Source organism: Staurois parvus, unplaced genomic scaffold (genome assembly GCF_062004578.1).
Source record: "Staurois parvus isolate SC_StPar_1 unplaced genomic scaffold, SC_StPar_1.0 ptg000105l, whole genome shotgun sequence".
Taxonomy (NCBI): Eukaryota; Metazoa; Chordata; class Amphibia; order Anura; family Ranidae; genus Staurois; species Staurois parvus.
This window is the reverse complement of record NW_028317901.1, coordinates 3,892,229-3,908,520: the sequence shown is the minus strand read 5'-3', so window position 1 is coordinate 3,908,520 and position 16,292 is coordinate 3,892,229. Positions and strand designations below refer to the sequence as shown.

Below are 16,292 nucleotides of genomic sequence, written 5' to 3'. Positions count from 1 at the left end.
AAAAAATAGCATGTGTTTTGAACAGGGATGCAGTACGTTTCATGTCTGAATCGCATGAAGTTTCCCACCCTGCTCCTTTGTGAACCCAGGCTGAAGTCACTATGACAAGCCTGGGTTCACACGATACATTTTTTACCTCTAAAATGGGACTTTCAAGGCAACTAAATTAATAAATTCAAAATTTTTTTATATTTTTAATTTATTAATTTAGTTGCCTTGAAAGTCCCATTTTAGAGGTAAAAAATTGTGTTATACAAAAGAAGAGATGATGGCAACTACACCCTCAGTCACAAAGACTCTTCATTTTTTGCAGCCTGGGTTCACATAGGAGCAGTGTAGGAAACCACATGTGATATGGAGAGAAATTGCACTGCATTTCTGTTCAAATTGCATGCTATTCTTTGCAGTGCAATTTGAGCCCGTTTCATTTTGTATGGGCTCAAGTCACACCACAAAAGTGTTTGTTTCAGGTATTGGAGCATTTGCAGGAGAACAAGTACCGGTAATCCTAACGTTAACACCTACCAGCTTAGAGTTACACAGGTGGTCTGATGCTACAATTATTGCTCTTACTATAGCGTTTACGGCTTTACCTCACGTGTGGTGCAAACATCATTTGCATATATGTGACCTACATATGTGTAGAGTTTCCCCATCAGAGTCCCCTTCATTACTGTTCCCTCATCAGAGTCCCCTCCTCAATGTTCTTCTCATCAGTATTCTCATTCATTAGAGCACCATCACCTGTGTCGTCCTTCCTTTTTAAAATCCTGTAATTAGTCTCCCCTCATCACAGCCTCCCCAATTTCCATCAGAGTTATTCTATCATCCACCCTTACCAAGTGACAACAGAATAGCAGCTGGGACTCGGTAGATTGAGCAGTCGGGCAAGGCTGCTGTTAAAAACCAGGGGGCCTGTACAGCCTACCTGACAGGGCAGACTCCTCCCATCCAAATTTCTCTTGCCTCTGAAGCCCAATCTGCGTTCGTATTGTGCTCAAGAGGCAATTGACCGGTAGTGAGGAAGCAATGCGAGCCTCCTTACTGCCTGTTTTAACCCCATTTTTGCTCACAAATGCACTGCACATGGGGGGGGGGGGGTCAGCAGGAAGAATGGGATGGTGGACAGGAGGGGATGATGCAGCAGGAAGGGGGGGGGGCAATTACCACAACCTTTTCTCCTGTGTCTCTCTCCTTGCAGCTGCTGAAAGCCAGTGGGAAGGAAAGGAGAAGTTCGCTTTCAGCAGCTGCAGAGAGCGACACACAGGAGATCAGTTTTTGTAATTGCCTCCCCTTCTTCCCCGCCACATCACCCCCTTCTGTTCACCATCTGATTCTTCCTGCTGCAGTCTGGACACTGGGACACACAGCACCGCTCTGCTCTTCTCTCCGCTGCCTGGCACATGGGGTGCAGAGTGGTGATTTGTTTCCCTCAGTTCATATGCAGAGCTGTGCTGAAAATGGCAGACTGCAGATATGTTGCATAATCCCGCACAGCTCTGCACCTCTCCCCACCATCTCACCTGCATGTGACAACAATTGTTTTTTATATGTTTTGCAGAGACCTTTTTCTTAGAGCAGAAAAACACAGGTCTCTGCAGATGGTTTGAACAAGCCCTAAGGGTGAAACAGCTTGGAGCCAAACATGGAAATGTCTGGCAACAAAAGTTCATTACTGGAGCTCATATCTTTACTTTTTCTGTGTCCATTGCAAGTCCCTCAGAGGGTAGCACAGTTTCCTGGCTGATTATGTACAGTTGTGTTCAAAATAATAGCAATGTGTTTAAAAACATGAGTAAAGCTCAAAATACTTATAATAGCTTGTATTTTTATACATGCGGATGCATTGGGAACCTTGCACAGTATTCCAAATCAAAGCATGAAGAAAAATGTTTCAAATGTGTTATTACTTTATAGAAAGTGAAGAAAAGGGGATATTAGGCTGTTCAGCATAATAGCAGTGTCTGCATTTTTCTTTGCAAACTCAAAAACTTACTGTATAAACTGAAAAATGCTTGAAGATTTAGCTTTCCTGTGAATCACTGAAGTAATATTTAACCACTGTTAACCACTGTTTCTGAGAACTGCTGTACATCTGTGTTGCATGGAGTCAACCAACTTCCGGCACCTGTGAACAGGTATTCCAGCCCAGGACAATTGCACTACATTCTACAATTCCTCTGCATTTTTTTTTGTTTTAACTCAAACAGCTTTTTTGATGTCACCCCACAAATTTTCTATTGGATTAAGATCCGGGGATTGGGCTGGCCACTCCATAACTTTAATCTTGTTGGTCTGGAACCAAGATGCTGCTCGCTTACTGTTGTGTTTGGGGTTGTTGTCTTGTTAAAACACCCATTTCAAGGGCATTTCCTCTGTCATAAGGCAACATGAGCTCTTCAAGTATTCTGATGTATTCAAACTGATCCATGATCCCTGGTATGCGATAAATAGGCCCAACACCATAGTATGAGAAACATCCCCATATCATGATACTTGTGCTACCATGCTTCACTGTCTTCACAGTGTACTGTGGCTTGAATTCAGTGTTTTGGGGTCATCTGACACACTGTCTCCGGCCACTAGACCCAAAAAGAACAATCTTACTTTCATCAGTCCACAAAATGTTGCGCCATTTCTCTTTAGGCCAGTCAGTGTGCTCTTTGGCAAATTGTAACCTCTTCAGCACATGTCGTTTTTTCAACAGTGGGACTTTGCGGGGGCTTCTTGCAGATAGCTTGGCTTCACATAGGCGTCTTCTAATTGTAACAGTACTCACAGGTAACTTTAGATCTTCCTTGACCACCCTGGAGCTGATCATTGGCTGAGTCTTTGCCATTCTGAGTATTCTTTGATCCATTCAAATGGTAGTTTTCCGCTTTCCTCTACGTCTTTCTGGTTTTGGTTGCCATTCTAAAGCGTTTGGGATTATTTTAGCTGAGCAGCCTATCCATTTCTGCTCTTCTTTATATGTTTTTCCCCTCTCCAATCAACTTTTTAATCAAATTATGCTGTTCCTATGAACAATGTCTTGAACTACCCATTTACTCAGATTTTTAGAAAGAAATACACTATACCCAGCATGTACAACATTTGCTGCCTTCGCTCTTTAACCACTTGCCCTCCACAGGATTTACCCCCCTTTCTCACCGGGCCATTTTTTGCATTACTTTAACTGACAATTGCGCTGTCATGTAATGCTGCACCCAAATTACCTACAGACCTCTCCTCTGTTTCTGTGCCTCGGTGATCGCCAGGTGCCGGCAGGGAATCTCCGGCCAGGACCCAGTGATTGACAGCTGAAACCGCCAATGGCAGTGCAGGTAGGACGGCGCGTGTGGCCCCCCATTACCTGGAAATACAAAATCACGTATATATACACGTGATTTTGCGAAGCCCTGCTGCCCTGTAGCAGTACTTCTGCTATAGGACGGTCGGGAAGCGGTTAATAAGGGACACCTGTTTTTTCACAGACTGAATGACCGCACTAATTGAACTCCACACTATTATTTTGAACATGCCCCTTTCAATTAATGATTCAATTGCACAGAATCAGCAGCAGGCATGAAATGGCTGTCGGGTCTGTTGGTTTTCTATTACTCCTACACCTACTAGTAAATTATTTGTCAAGTAGAAATATAATTTATACCAAAAAACAGTAATCTGGTTAGTGATGTTGGACTGCTATTATTTTGAACACAACTGTATAATATAGAATGCTTGTATAAGTATTGCAGTGCCCAGAAGTGGACATCTCACCACCAGAGTACCAAAACTGTAAGAAAACAGATTGAGGGTAAAGCCAGCATCCACACAAAATTGCAATATACATTCTTGGAAGTCTCTTGCTTTTAAGCAATGCCTGGCTCAAGACATTATTGGTAGTCTGGTACCAGTGATGAGTCTTATCCTCTTTATAGGGAATCAGTATGTAGCTATTAACTACAGAAATTCATAATGTTTACAATTATATCTGTTACAGTGTACAGTATTAGAATTGTGTTTGTTTTGCTCGAGGGAATGGGGGTTTAGTCCGATGTCATTTAAATAAATTATCACAGTGAAATTGTTTGTTTTCCTGTGTGTGGTATTTAGTTTCTCTTAAGGTGCAACTCCAGGAAATGTGAAAAGTCGACTTTGCAGTGGGGCTGTATCTGCACTGCTTGTTTATTCTAGGGGAGAGTAAAAACACTTGCACTTACCCAGTCCACTGCTTTTCCAGCAGGCGGTGCTCCCCTATGCTTCAGCGGTGGACTGTCCTTTTGCATCATCTCATCCAATGCAGGGCCCTACATTGGCCTTAATGATGCCAGGACCTTAAACCACTGGAGCATGGGTGAGAAGATGGTCCAGCAGTGCAGAGGATAAGGTAAGTAATTTTTCTTTTCTATGCCCCTAGACCCAAATGAGCAGTGTACTCTCCCAGTGCTGCACAGCCTTTGCTTGAAAACTGTCACAGCTGGGCCCTACATCTACAATGTGTGCATTCACCTTTGTTCATTTCTGTGGCTAGGTTTGTAAACATGGAGCACACAGCCATCCATGGGATCACAGACCCAGTCATAATGAACAACATTGCACATGTGTGGTAGGTACAGAGTTTGGCCTGGAGTTTTCACGCAAAGCCCATGCAAGACATGGACTCACAGTGAAGATCCCTGGAATGACCTTTTAGTTGAGTATTTAACCCTATGGAGTCACAAGGAAGTTCCAGGTGAATGCAACTGTTCCCCTTTCCCTTGCTCTGCCAACAGAGGAGCCTGACAGGTGCCAGGGAAGATCTACAGTAAGAGTGTTCTCAGATCCTGCCTGAGCTTTAGCTAGCATCAGGGCTAGGGACGGGGAGCTGCTGAACAGGCTGCATAGCGTGAGGTCCAGAGGATTAAAAAGAGATCTGTTTTGAACACGGGGTGGGGGAACATTAAAACAAATACATTCTAGCTTGTCAAACTTGAGATGGCTTATTTTATATGGATTGGAATGGTGGCAGTGTCTGGTGTTGTGGGCTTGTAAGCATTTAGATGTCCTAGTCCTAAACATTTGTTTTTCTTCTCTGCTGCTAGGTATTTTGATGGCAACTTGGAGAAGCTCTTCTCAGAATGTCATGTCATTAACCCTAGTAAGAAATCACGAACACGGCCCATGAGTACGCGTTCCTCTGCCCAAGATATGCCCTGTCAGATCTGCTACTTGAACTATCCAAATTCAGTAAGTGTTTTTGCCGTGAGTGTTTTTTTTTTGCCTGCCCCTCACTTTTTCCACTGACATGCTTAAATCTATACATTTTACAGCCTTAACAAAAACTGAATTGTGGTGCATAATTGATGTCCTACATATAAGAAATGCCATGTCTTGAGCTACTGTATTTCACTGATCCACGTATTACCTTCAGCAAATCAAAGTCTATATGTTTTCTTTGATATGTTAAAAGCAGTACGCATATACTTTGAAATAGTGTGACTGTTATCTACCTCGATGATGGCAACTGCAAGCAAACATGCAAGTAGGTGAATAATTGTGTATTTACTGCTGTGAATTGCCAACATATTATTTAGTACTGTAAATAAGAGTAAATCGTAATATAAGGACAAAACATAATACATACCGTAGCTAACATGTAACAATTTAGATTAAAGTGTTACTAAACCCAGGACCCTACATTCACTATATCTGCTCTCCCACAGTACACACACCATGGAAATGCAATTATTTTAGTAAATATAAACTACTAAATACATTTTTCTTGTCAGCAGTCTTGTGACTTCTATTAGTGTCCAGCCGAGCACAGGTTAAATCTTGTAGGAGGGGTTTTCTTTTTGAGCATGTAGAGCCCCTGACCTCCATCTGGGCAGTGCTGATTGGCCCTGTGCTGATCACATGCACTCTCCCAAGAAAAAAAAAACAAACCTCTAGCAATACACACTAAACTGAGCATGTGCAGTGTCTCTACACAATATGTCTTATCGGGAGATAAGAGGGGTGCACTGGAAGAAGGGAAGGATCAAAGAAGTCAGGATCAAACAGCCTTTTTACACAATGCAGAGGATTAACCCCTTAGGTTCCACAGTGAGTATAACAAGCATGCTTTACTGCATATACAGACTGATTTAACTGTTGTGGGTTTAGTAACACTTTAATGTACTTTTGTGAACTGGTGATTAAAGCTACTTTAAAATGTTCCTCCTCTTTGCAGGAGCAGGTCTGAGTCCAAGTCAGGCTAAAGTTGGCCATACATGGTTTTGTTCAAATGTTCATATGAAAATTCTGAAAAATGATTTATTAGAACATTCTCTGTTGCCATCATTGAGTCAATTAATAAAATTATAATTTGTCCATATCTGCTATTTGAATGGAATCCCGGACAATTTTTCCCAAACAAAAACCACATTCACAGTTAGAAATTTGTTCTTTTGAGAAACGTTTGCTATCATGCTGCTTCAAATTTTCTCATTACTATGGTCAAAAACGGATATCGATTTGACCTCACCTAATCGCTGAAAAAAAAAATCCAACAACTTTTTCGCAAAATGAAAATTTTCAAATCAAATTCTACTGGTCTCTGCAAGGGCAAGAAGTTTAATTGCCATTGTCTGCTTGATTTCCAAAACTGTTAGGCTTCTTGTAAACTGGCAAAACACAGCCTTTACTGATGGATGTTCCTGTTCAGCGTGGCTTTCCCCCATAACATGAATTGTGTGTCTCCACAGCTTGCAGTTATCATCATGGTACACAAGATATTATCACATGTAAACAGTGCATTTTATAGAACACAGGTTATGCCTGATGGAAGCAGTAGGTGGAGCCAATGTAGTAATAGAGAATTGTAGGATTCTGTTAGTAATGTTTAAACAATTTTACTATGAGGTGACAACTTCTGTTGTTCGTTTTATAAAATTAGTAATACCTGACAAAGCTTACACTGATTGGCTGAGTCCGAGGCTGTGACATCATCAGCTGCTTCTCTGTCAATCAAAAGAACCTTTGTATTCATTTATAGAATACATCGCTTTCTATGAATGACTGAGCGCCGCTATTGTGTTTCAGGGCTGAGAAAGGAAAGTCTAGTCTCTCACTGGAACACATTGCTGTATGTAGCTTCAGCTACGTAAAGTTTATATAGCGCATCCAGCGGCCTCCCGTGTTAGTGAAGGACATAGTTCATTTGGGCCAACTTGCACTTGTACAAAAAGCTGGACTTCAGCTTTACATTATCAGATAGAGCATTTTAAAATGGTAAGCAGTAATTTTAAGATTTGGCTGCTTTCCTGGCGATTTCCCCCATATTTTCTAGTCTTGTCCCACTATCACCAGGTTCTGGAGAGAGATACTAGACATAATTGAAACTGTTGCATCCATTTCCCTGAGGCCTACTAGGACAATCTGCTTTCTAAGGCTGGTGGAAAATCTAATTCCCACAGTGGCCAAGAGAACACTGGTTAGTCTACTACTTTTTATTCTAGGAAGGCCATCACGATGCAATGGAACAAGTCTGCCCCTCCCTCTATATTGATTTTCTGGAAACATTTAACAGATTACCTCTATACAAGGATACTTGCTTTAATAGCAGTTGCCCCCCAAAAAATTACATGGTGTGGTTCAGCTGAGCCCACAACAGCTTTGGTAATGTCTGTGACTTAAAGTTTAACGTTATGTATTGCATGTATGAGTTTTTCCCGAAAAGGGGACTGTGACGAATGCAGTGCCCGACCCCTGCCCTTCTCACCAACTCCAGACAAAGGACCAGCCAATCTTATGCCGCACTGTCACTTGCTTAACATTGCCACTCTCAGCTGCACCCTGTACAAATCTTTTCCAGCTCACGGGACCATAATCTATGTGCCAGCAGCCTGAGAGCAACTGTCACTGGGTTAGTTTAATTACGCAATTAATTCTTTAAACTGCCACCACCACCTTTTTTCCGAGAAGAAGGAAATTCACAATCTTAACAATAACACTATGATTTTAGCATAAACGTCTGCAACACACACTTTCACCACAGACAACAATATTCAGAGGATTATTATCAGTAGCACTCTTCAAGAGAGAGGGATTCTTTAGTTTACATTAAAAGCCTTAGAGATAGTTTTAACACTTTTCAATATAGGGTTTATTAATGAAAGGTCAAATGGTGCAATTAAGATATTTACATAAAAGGATGTTACAAAGACATAAAGAGAACAATAACGCAACAGAGAAAATAGAGATGAAAATGGAGAATACTTGCAAAGTCCTTGGTTTTAGCAGAGTCCAATTGTCCAAAAAAAAAAAAAACCGTTGCCGTGGCTCTCTTGGGTGTTCCTTGGTTGATGTTAAAATGAGAGCTTCCTTACCAGGTCCAGTCATCTTCTTTTCTGTAATGTCAAAGGGGTGTCGCCAGAGACCATCTGACCAATAATCTGGTTTAATGGATGGGTGCTGGGAGGCCGCGAGGTTTACGACCAATTCTCAAATTCAGTTTTACACTAATATTAATAACTTTCAATACATGCAGGCGGTATTTTAGAAACTGACAGAATATTATTCTGAATCATATTTCATAAACAGGAATACCAAACACAGCGTACCTTTGTCACCCAGGAGGGAGGAGACTGCTTCCTTCCCTTACGTACGTGCTACCATAGTCATGTATGATCTTGATTGGTTCGGAATGATATTCCCTATTCAAATATATACCTAATCTAAATGTGTCCTGTTCCTGCTGAATTCTATGATTTGTATGGGGAATTGTTAAGTTGTGAAATAGACGTTTTTTGGCACGCTCTGAATTCCTAGAGCTTCAATGGCCTTACAGGTCATGTGTGATGGGCTTGACTGAGTTCTTATAGTTTTACGATAGGGCAGAGGGAAAAGTTTTCATGGTTTGTGGAAACGGACATCCTGCCAAGACTGATTAGCTGTTCACAACTGGCACTCAGGTCTGGACTCTGGCTTGTGTTTAGTTAAGAGGCAAGGCTCTTTTTGAAGTTTGTTAAAACTTACAGCTACAAATTCAGTAGTTTGCAAGAGGAGGGAGGAAGGTCACTGCTCATGAAAACAAAATGGCTGAGACCTTAAGATGACTGTTGCATACTACTTCCAAGTCCCTATTGCGCACAACCAATACAGGGACATCTTACTCGCTCTATCGTGTATTTATGCCTTTACTATGGCTGCTATAGTCTGTGTATATGGTTGCAAGCCACATCTGTTATGGGTGAAGCCCTTGCTTGCTCTGCACGAGTGTGTACTATACTATATTTCTTGAAGCCTCTGCGTGGGTCCCCCACTTAAAATAAATTTGCCTTAAATATCACTTTAAGTTAACTCGGCTATTCTACTCTAAATTTACACATACCTCTAAGGGTTTTCCCAAGAAATTCTTTAAGGTTTGGCCTGTCTGGCTTAATGCAGTTTATACTAATGCCTCCCTGGAGGCAATTTCCCCGAGTCAGAAGTATCTTGCTGTTTATGTCTATAGTGGTCTCTTGTAGAGGTGGTCCTGTGTAGTGTTGCCCTTGGATCTGTTAATATATTCTCTCTGTATTTAACATTTCTCCTTCTCTGAGCCAAGTACGCAAGGAAGTAAGGTTCTGTTTTGTTTTATTTCTGTTTCCCCCTATTAGTGAGGCAGGGTATGCCCAGTTGGCTCTGTTTTGTACTTTTTATTTATGATAACACCCAATAAAAAAAGATGGGGAAAACTAATAGAAATACACTAATGCTGGTTGTAGCAGCAACCAGCAAGGAAATACAGATGATGTGGGACAAATGGGTCTTTGGTGTAGTGAATGAGTGCCATATCCCTTCTGTGCATGGCTTTGTAATACTAGATCACAAATAAAGCAGTTGTGTGTAACAAACTTAGTTTTATGTGGAACAAAAAACCTAAAGCAGCCCATAGATTACAAAACACAAAAAACCTGCGCTTGGATGTAACAACACTCTAAATTCAAAAGAGCAAAATAGTAAGGAAAAGTCGCTTGACACAAAAGGCAAATTTAAAAATGAATAACAAAAATGCAGCGCTAATCAATAATACGTTTAAAATATCAACATAAAAGTCCAAATAGATCCAAGTAAATGAGACAGGTTGCAGGAGAAGATTCTGGCGTCATAAACCATCACCAAACACCCGAATAAATAAGCCCCTTACCGGACATTCAGGCCGTATAATATCTGTCAATATGCGCAGTACATAAGGAATCAATGAGGCAGGTAATTTTTCGCTAAGAGTCCTCAAAGTGAATACTCCTCCTTAAAGATGTTCAAAAGCAGGAAAAACTCCCATCCAATATTCAAATAAGGGATATAAAACAAAAGCAACTCATAGTGTAGTATTTCAGTAAAGTTTTGCCAAATGTAATAAAGGATACATGTACATCAAGCATTAAAACAACCAGCATTGAATGTGAAATGTTTCAAACCGAAAATATGGCCACTGTCCCGCCAGAACGTGGTGATGTCACACGCCGAAGCTCCACCCAAGGCGTTTTGTCATCAGGAAGCTGACGCCCCTGACTATGTCTTCCTGATGATGAAACGCCTTGGATTGGATGGGAGTTTTTCCTGCTTTTGAAGATCTTTACAGAAGAGGAGTATTCATCACCTTAAGGAGGACTCTTAGTGAAAAATTACCTGCCTCATTGATTCCTTATGTACTGCGCATATTGACTGATTATTATACAGTCTGATCGTCCGGTAAGTGGCTTATTTATTCTGGTGTTTGGTGACGGTTTATGACGCCAGAATCTTTTCCTGCAACCTGTCTCATTTACTTGAGGATTTATTTGGACTTTTATGTTGATATTTTAATGTATTATTGATTAGTGCTGCATTTTTGTTATTCAGCCCATATATTACTCTACTCTATTTTCTTTCCTTCCACCAGAGGTGGAAAGAAATAAAATCGCTCGATTTCCCCATCAACATAGTGTTGATTGAGCAATGCCTCCCTTGGGGCTATTGTGTTCTGCAGGGGGGTGGTCACGAGCCTTCCCGGCCAGCAAAACAAAATGATTACTGCTAGCAGCTTTAACTGCTGCTAGTAATCACATGTAGAAAATCCAACAGACTGGTTGCACCCAATTCAATTGATGGATCGACTTGGGTACAATCGCCCATACATGGATCGAATCTCAGATGGTGCCTGCTGAACCAACCAAATTTCAATTATTGTATGGCCCGCTGAAGGAATTTTTGAAATTAGCCTAGAGACTGGATTTAAATGATATGCCATGGCGAAATTGTCAAAACATGCTACGCTATTTAACCACTTCATGTTTTAGGCTGTATTAAAATGTCCTGGATAGCAGTTAAAACAAACTCGTGCCTGCAGCTGCAGCCTTCAGCTTGGTGTCATTTTTTTGTTGCCAGCGATCAACTGGGAGAAGTACCAACCCTCCATTCTTCTGTGACTATGGAACCTGGAAGTAACCAGGATTTTTTACTTCCAGGTTCAGAGCTGTCATTCCCTGGCTATTTTTGCCAAGGATGCAGCTAATCAAGTACAATTTGTTAAGCTGCGGTGGAGTGCAGGACGTCTTCATAAAGAGTATCTGTTGCCTGCTTATGTTCTCACATAGGAGGCTTTTTAGCCCCTTGTGATGACTATAAGTAAATACAGATAAACAATTAATGGAATAAAAAAAATTTTCCTGTCCCCACAGTCCCACATGTGTTTGTAAACTGCAGTTGTGCCACACGTGAGTTATCCCCACAATTGCAGTGAGAACAGTACTTCTAGGGCTTAATAATTCATGGCTAAATCTAAACTGATAAGCCGTAAAGGATTTTAAAGGATTACCTATACAAAGTTTTAGGTGCCATAGGTTTTTCGCCAATTCACAGACTAAAACAATTCTGATTCTTGACATGTTTGATATCTATTAACGTGATGCAACTGCCTATTTTATATTTTACCAAAAAACTGGTGGTTATATTTGTGTGCAAAAAAAAATCATTTTAGTGTATTTGGTCTATAAAATATGCATTTGATAAACAGCTGTGCAAATATTAAATGTAAAAAAAATTCAATGACCACTGTTTTACTTTCCGAGGCCTCTGCTTTCAGAAAATGTACTGCTTTTGTGGTTTTAAGTAATTTTCTAACACAAAATGCTGATCTTAACAGTGAAGTGGTCAATGATGCAACACAATGTGTACTGTGCATGTACATGTATACTTTTTATATGTTTATTTTTTAAATAGTCAGGTGAGTATAAAATTTTAAATATTAACATTTCATATCTGCATTCCAGCCAGCAGATGAAAGGGTTTGCTTCTTTGCACATGTTTACTTGTATATTCTTTATTTTCTTTGCCAAAACTGCCTTTTATTTTTAGAGCTCATTCGCTCAAACTGAAATTTATACATGCACCCACTTACCTCTGAATGACTTGGCCCCCCCTCCCTTGAGAATCTAAAGGCAAACAACTCTTGCCTTAGTCTATCCTTAGGAGCCCCTTAATGTTTTTGGACACTAGTGTCTGATACACCTTGTGTTAAAGGTTTATTGGTAAAATATAGATTTGATATTGTAAAAAAAAAACCACATCGTTCACGAAATGTTTATCACTGAAAAAGTTTCCCTTTTACTGAGCACACTCAGAGCTCCCTCAGCATATAAATAGCATTGGAGTTCAGATAGGCTCCTCCAATCCCCTCCCCCATGCATACCACAATAGAGTGTCAACACCTAACTAGCCTATAAAAAGGTGCACATACATTTGTAGATTTAATTTTAAGTGCACTTTACAAATGTAAAGCAAACTTGTGTGCAGTTTACTTTAACTATAAGTCTGAAAAGCAAGCACTAATAGGTTTCTTCCACACACATTCCGTTAACTTTTAGTTAACCTTGTGAGCCCCTTCTGTCTCCCATGCCTGCCTCGCTAATGGGTGATGTCAAAACCCACTCATAAGTGTTAGGCCCCTTGCACATGGGCCATCTAACAGTTTTGCATACCTCCCCAGGATTTAAGTGCGTTTGGGAAGGACAGGTGCCAGCATTGCAGTCTGTCAGTCTTTTGTGGGGCTGAACACTGTTATGAGCCGTACTTGCACTAAAGCAGGGCTGAGTGCTGCACTTGTCCCTCCCTGTGGCACTAAAATGCTGTAAGGGACTACCCTGTGAACAAGGGGCTTTGATTTAAAGCGGAACTATATCTACCCTTTCTCCAGCAATGTGGTGTCCTGGAGCTCCCTGGCCTCTGACATTTTTGAGCGGCTGTTTTCTGGGTCTTAATCGTTGGCCGCTGTCATTGGTCAGGTTGGGATGACGTCAGTCAGATTCGGCATTGTCAGATTTGTACAGTGAGCTGTGCATGTGCCGTTCACTGTACAGGAGCGGAAAGGCAGGTAAGCAACTTTAAGGCATAAGAGACCATGCATGTCTCTTGTGCATTAAAATTCATGCCTGTTCGGCCATTTTTTTTTTAGCTAAAGTTCCACTTGAAAACCGTGTATTACAGCATGTTATTCTTCATGAAACATCCTTGAAACATATCAAACTATTATATACAGTAGTAAGTAGTTAAATACACTTTTAAACTGTGTGCCTTATTTTTTATTAGTTTATCTATTTACATGTAACATCTTATGTATCTATAATTTTTCCATGTTTTCTTCAGTATTTCACAGGCCTTGAGTGCGGTCACAAGTTCTGCATGCAGTGCTGGAGTGAATACTTAACCACCAAAATTATCGAGGAAGGAATGGGACAGGTATATTGAGACAAGTGTTCATTCTGTTCTTCCTTGTATTTTTTTGTTCACTTTTTATTTTCTTTAGTTTGGGTCACATTTATAAAGCTGTGGATATGGCCTTACTGTTGCCATAATACTGTTTTTAGAATTTAAAAAAGGTGCATTTGTATGTCACATCAGTGTTCTTTACAAATGTGTTTAGCACTTTGCTTGCTTTGTGGGAATTTCATGTGACCAGGATTGCCTCGCCTTATATCAGTATGCTTTAGGATACTGTGCAGAGAATACTCTGTGGACACAGAAGAATCCACACCACAGCCTGCATTTTATGAATGAAGCATAAAAAAAGAAATGCAGTGTGGAGCCAGTACTGCGGTGTCAGCAGATTGTGGTATCTGCTTTCCGTTTATAAATAGGTCCCTTTTTGTCCCCATGTTTTAATGTTTTTATATATGGAAATAGGATTTTACTAGTTTGTCATCATTTTAGCAACAAATTTTTATGTTTTGTTTTTCTTTCATTTCAGACCATTTCTTGCCCTGCTCATGGCTGTGACATATTAGTTGATGACAATACAGTAATGTAAGTGCTGTAAACACCCAATTATATGTGTAATGCAATTCTTACACTGTAAATAGATAAAGGGAAACTTGAACCAAAATGATTCGATTAAGGAGTTAGCTTCCAGGGGATAAATATCAGTCATGCCCATGAATTTCATTTGTGACTGGGTTGGTAAAGCCATAGTGCATCTTATGTTGTTTTTTTGACAGAATTAAATACTGTGTACTCTAGTTGTTCTACCCAATAAAACCTCTGCCCATTGCTTTGAGATAAAGTGTCTGAGCAGTTACATGTGCAATGCTGTTCATAGAGAATACCCTTGTTCACTCACATAACTCATTAGTTGTAGGTACTGCTTGAATAAGTAGTCAGGAAACTGCAGTGATGACACAAGCAGGAGCTGTTTGCCTGCCTAATAAGTCTCCCACAGAAGCATTTTTTATTTGTATGCTTGTACACTGCATCAGGTGAACCAATGTTTGAGAAGGTAATTAACCTACCAAGCTACTCTTCAATCATATCTGCACATTTTTCTAGATTTAATAGACTTTTATAGCTGTGTTAACTGTAAAAGAACTGAAGCGCTTACTGGTTCAGTATTACAAAGCCTCAAGCTACAACCCTGATTTTTTATGCTTCTTTTCCCTTCTGTCCACTGCCCTGTGGTACTTTGTGGTGTTGGGTGTACATGCATGGTTTTGCTAGGATATGGTTGGCATTAACACAGCATATTTGCAGGAGCTGCAGTGATGAGTGTGAAACGTATCCTGTACTGCACAGTGTGTTTAGTACTAATTTTGCCTGGTATTTTTTCTATTTTTTTTTTAACAGGCGTCTGATTACAGATTCAAAAGTGAAATTAAAGTATCAACATTTAATAACTAATAGCTTTGTGGAGGTAAGTCCTTCTCTACAGAAAGGCAAAGGCATAAAATGCCATACTGCTTTATGAGAGCCGCTCTATTTTACAGATGTGTTGTTTTCTTGTGTATAAGGGGCTGTAGTTGGTATAGTAGTTGGTATAGATATACCTAAGTAGTGCATTTACACATAGACTTACTTTGTGCAAAGGAGTTGTAAAGCACAGCCATGGAATAGCCCTGCAAAGGATGAAGTAGAGCTTGTGAATAAATAGAGCAAATCTATCTGCCCCATGTACAAATTGCAAACTATATACAGAAACACATTTTTAAACATTTGCGCATAGTAATACAATTATATTAAAGTGGTTGTAAAGCTTAGTTTTCTTTCATTAAGTTAACAAACACATTAGGCCTTCTCTGTGCAGTGGTTTTGCACAGAACAGCCCTGATCCTCCTCCTCCTCGGGTCCCCTGCTGGCACTCTGGGCTCCTCCCCCTTGGTTACTGCCCCAATAGCAAGCCACTTGCTATAGGGGAACTCATGCAAGCTTACTCCTAAGCCCCGCTCCGTGTGTCCATTCACTCACATAGCACAGCTCTGCCCCGCCCCCCCTACTCTCCTCAAAGGCTCTGATTGACAGCAGCAGGAGACAATGACTCCTGCTGCTGTCTCTCAGGAGAGAAAGAGCTGGAACAGCCGCTGCTCTCTTGGACAACGCTGGACGGAGATTGGCCTCAGGTAAGTGTAAGGGGGGCTGGGGGGAGAGCAGCCCACAGAAAGTTTTTACCTTGCATTAATGCATTAAGCGTTGCTGAGGAGTATCTTGGATCCTGCACCTAGACCACACATGGACATTCACTTCTGCCCAAGACAGTGCTAAGCTTAAATTCAAATATCAGTGCTGATACAACCTTCTTAAATTGTGGCATTTATTAGTTGATTGAAAAGTGGCGAGGAGTAGAGCAATGCGGGCAGTGCTTAGCCATTGACTCAGGCTGTAGTCGAGGCCTTGCATACTCCACAAGGATGAATTTAAAGTTGAAATCCAGGGAATTTTCAAAAACACCCTTTCAATGGGACTCTCCTTGCACTGCAAAGGCTAAGTGCTCTTTCTACTCTAGGGTACCAATAAAAGTGGTTTTACTCACCTTATGCTCCGCTGCTTTTGGTGTTCTCTTCTTC

At 40.7% G+C, this 16,292-nt stretch overlaps 1 protein-coding gene across 1 annotated transcript in view; it reads left to right on the top strand.

Moving 5' to 3' along the window:
- Positions 1 to 16,292, top strand: part of ARIH1 (ariadne RBR E3 ubiquitin protein ligase 1) — a 110,427-nt gene that overhangs the window by 52,613 nt on the left and 41,522 nt on the right. Inside the window, exons 3-6 of the mRNA XM_089671403.1 lie at positions 5,064 to 5,208; positions 13,609 to 13,701; positions 14,210 to 14,265; positions 15,079 to 15,145. Coding sequence (XP_089527529.1) covers positions 5,064 to 5,208; positions 13,609 to 13,701; positions 14,210 to 14,265; positions 15,079 to 15,145 — 361 coding nt within the window. The remainder of the gene's footprint in view (positions 1 to 5,063; positions 5,209 to 13,608; positions 13,702 to 14,209; positions 14,266 to 15,078; positions 15,146 to 16,292) is intronic.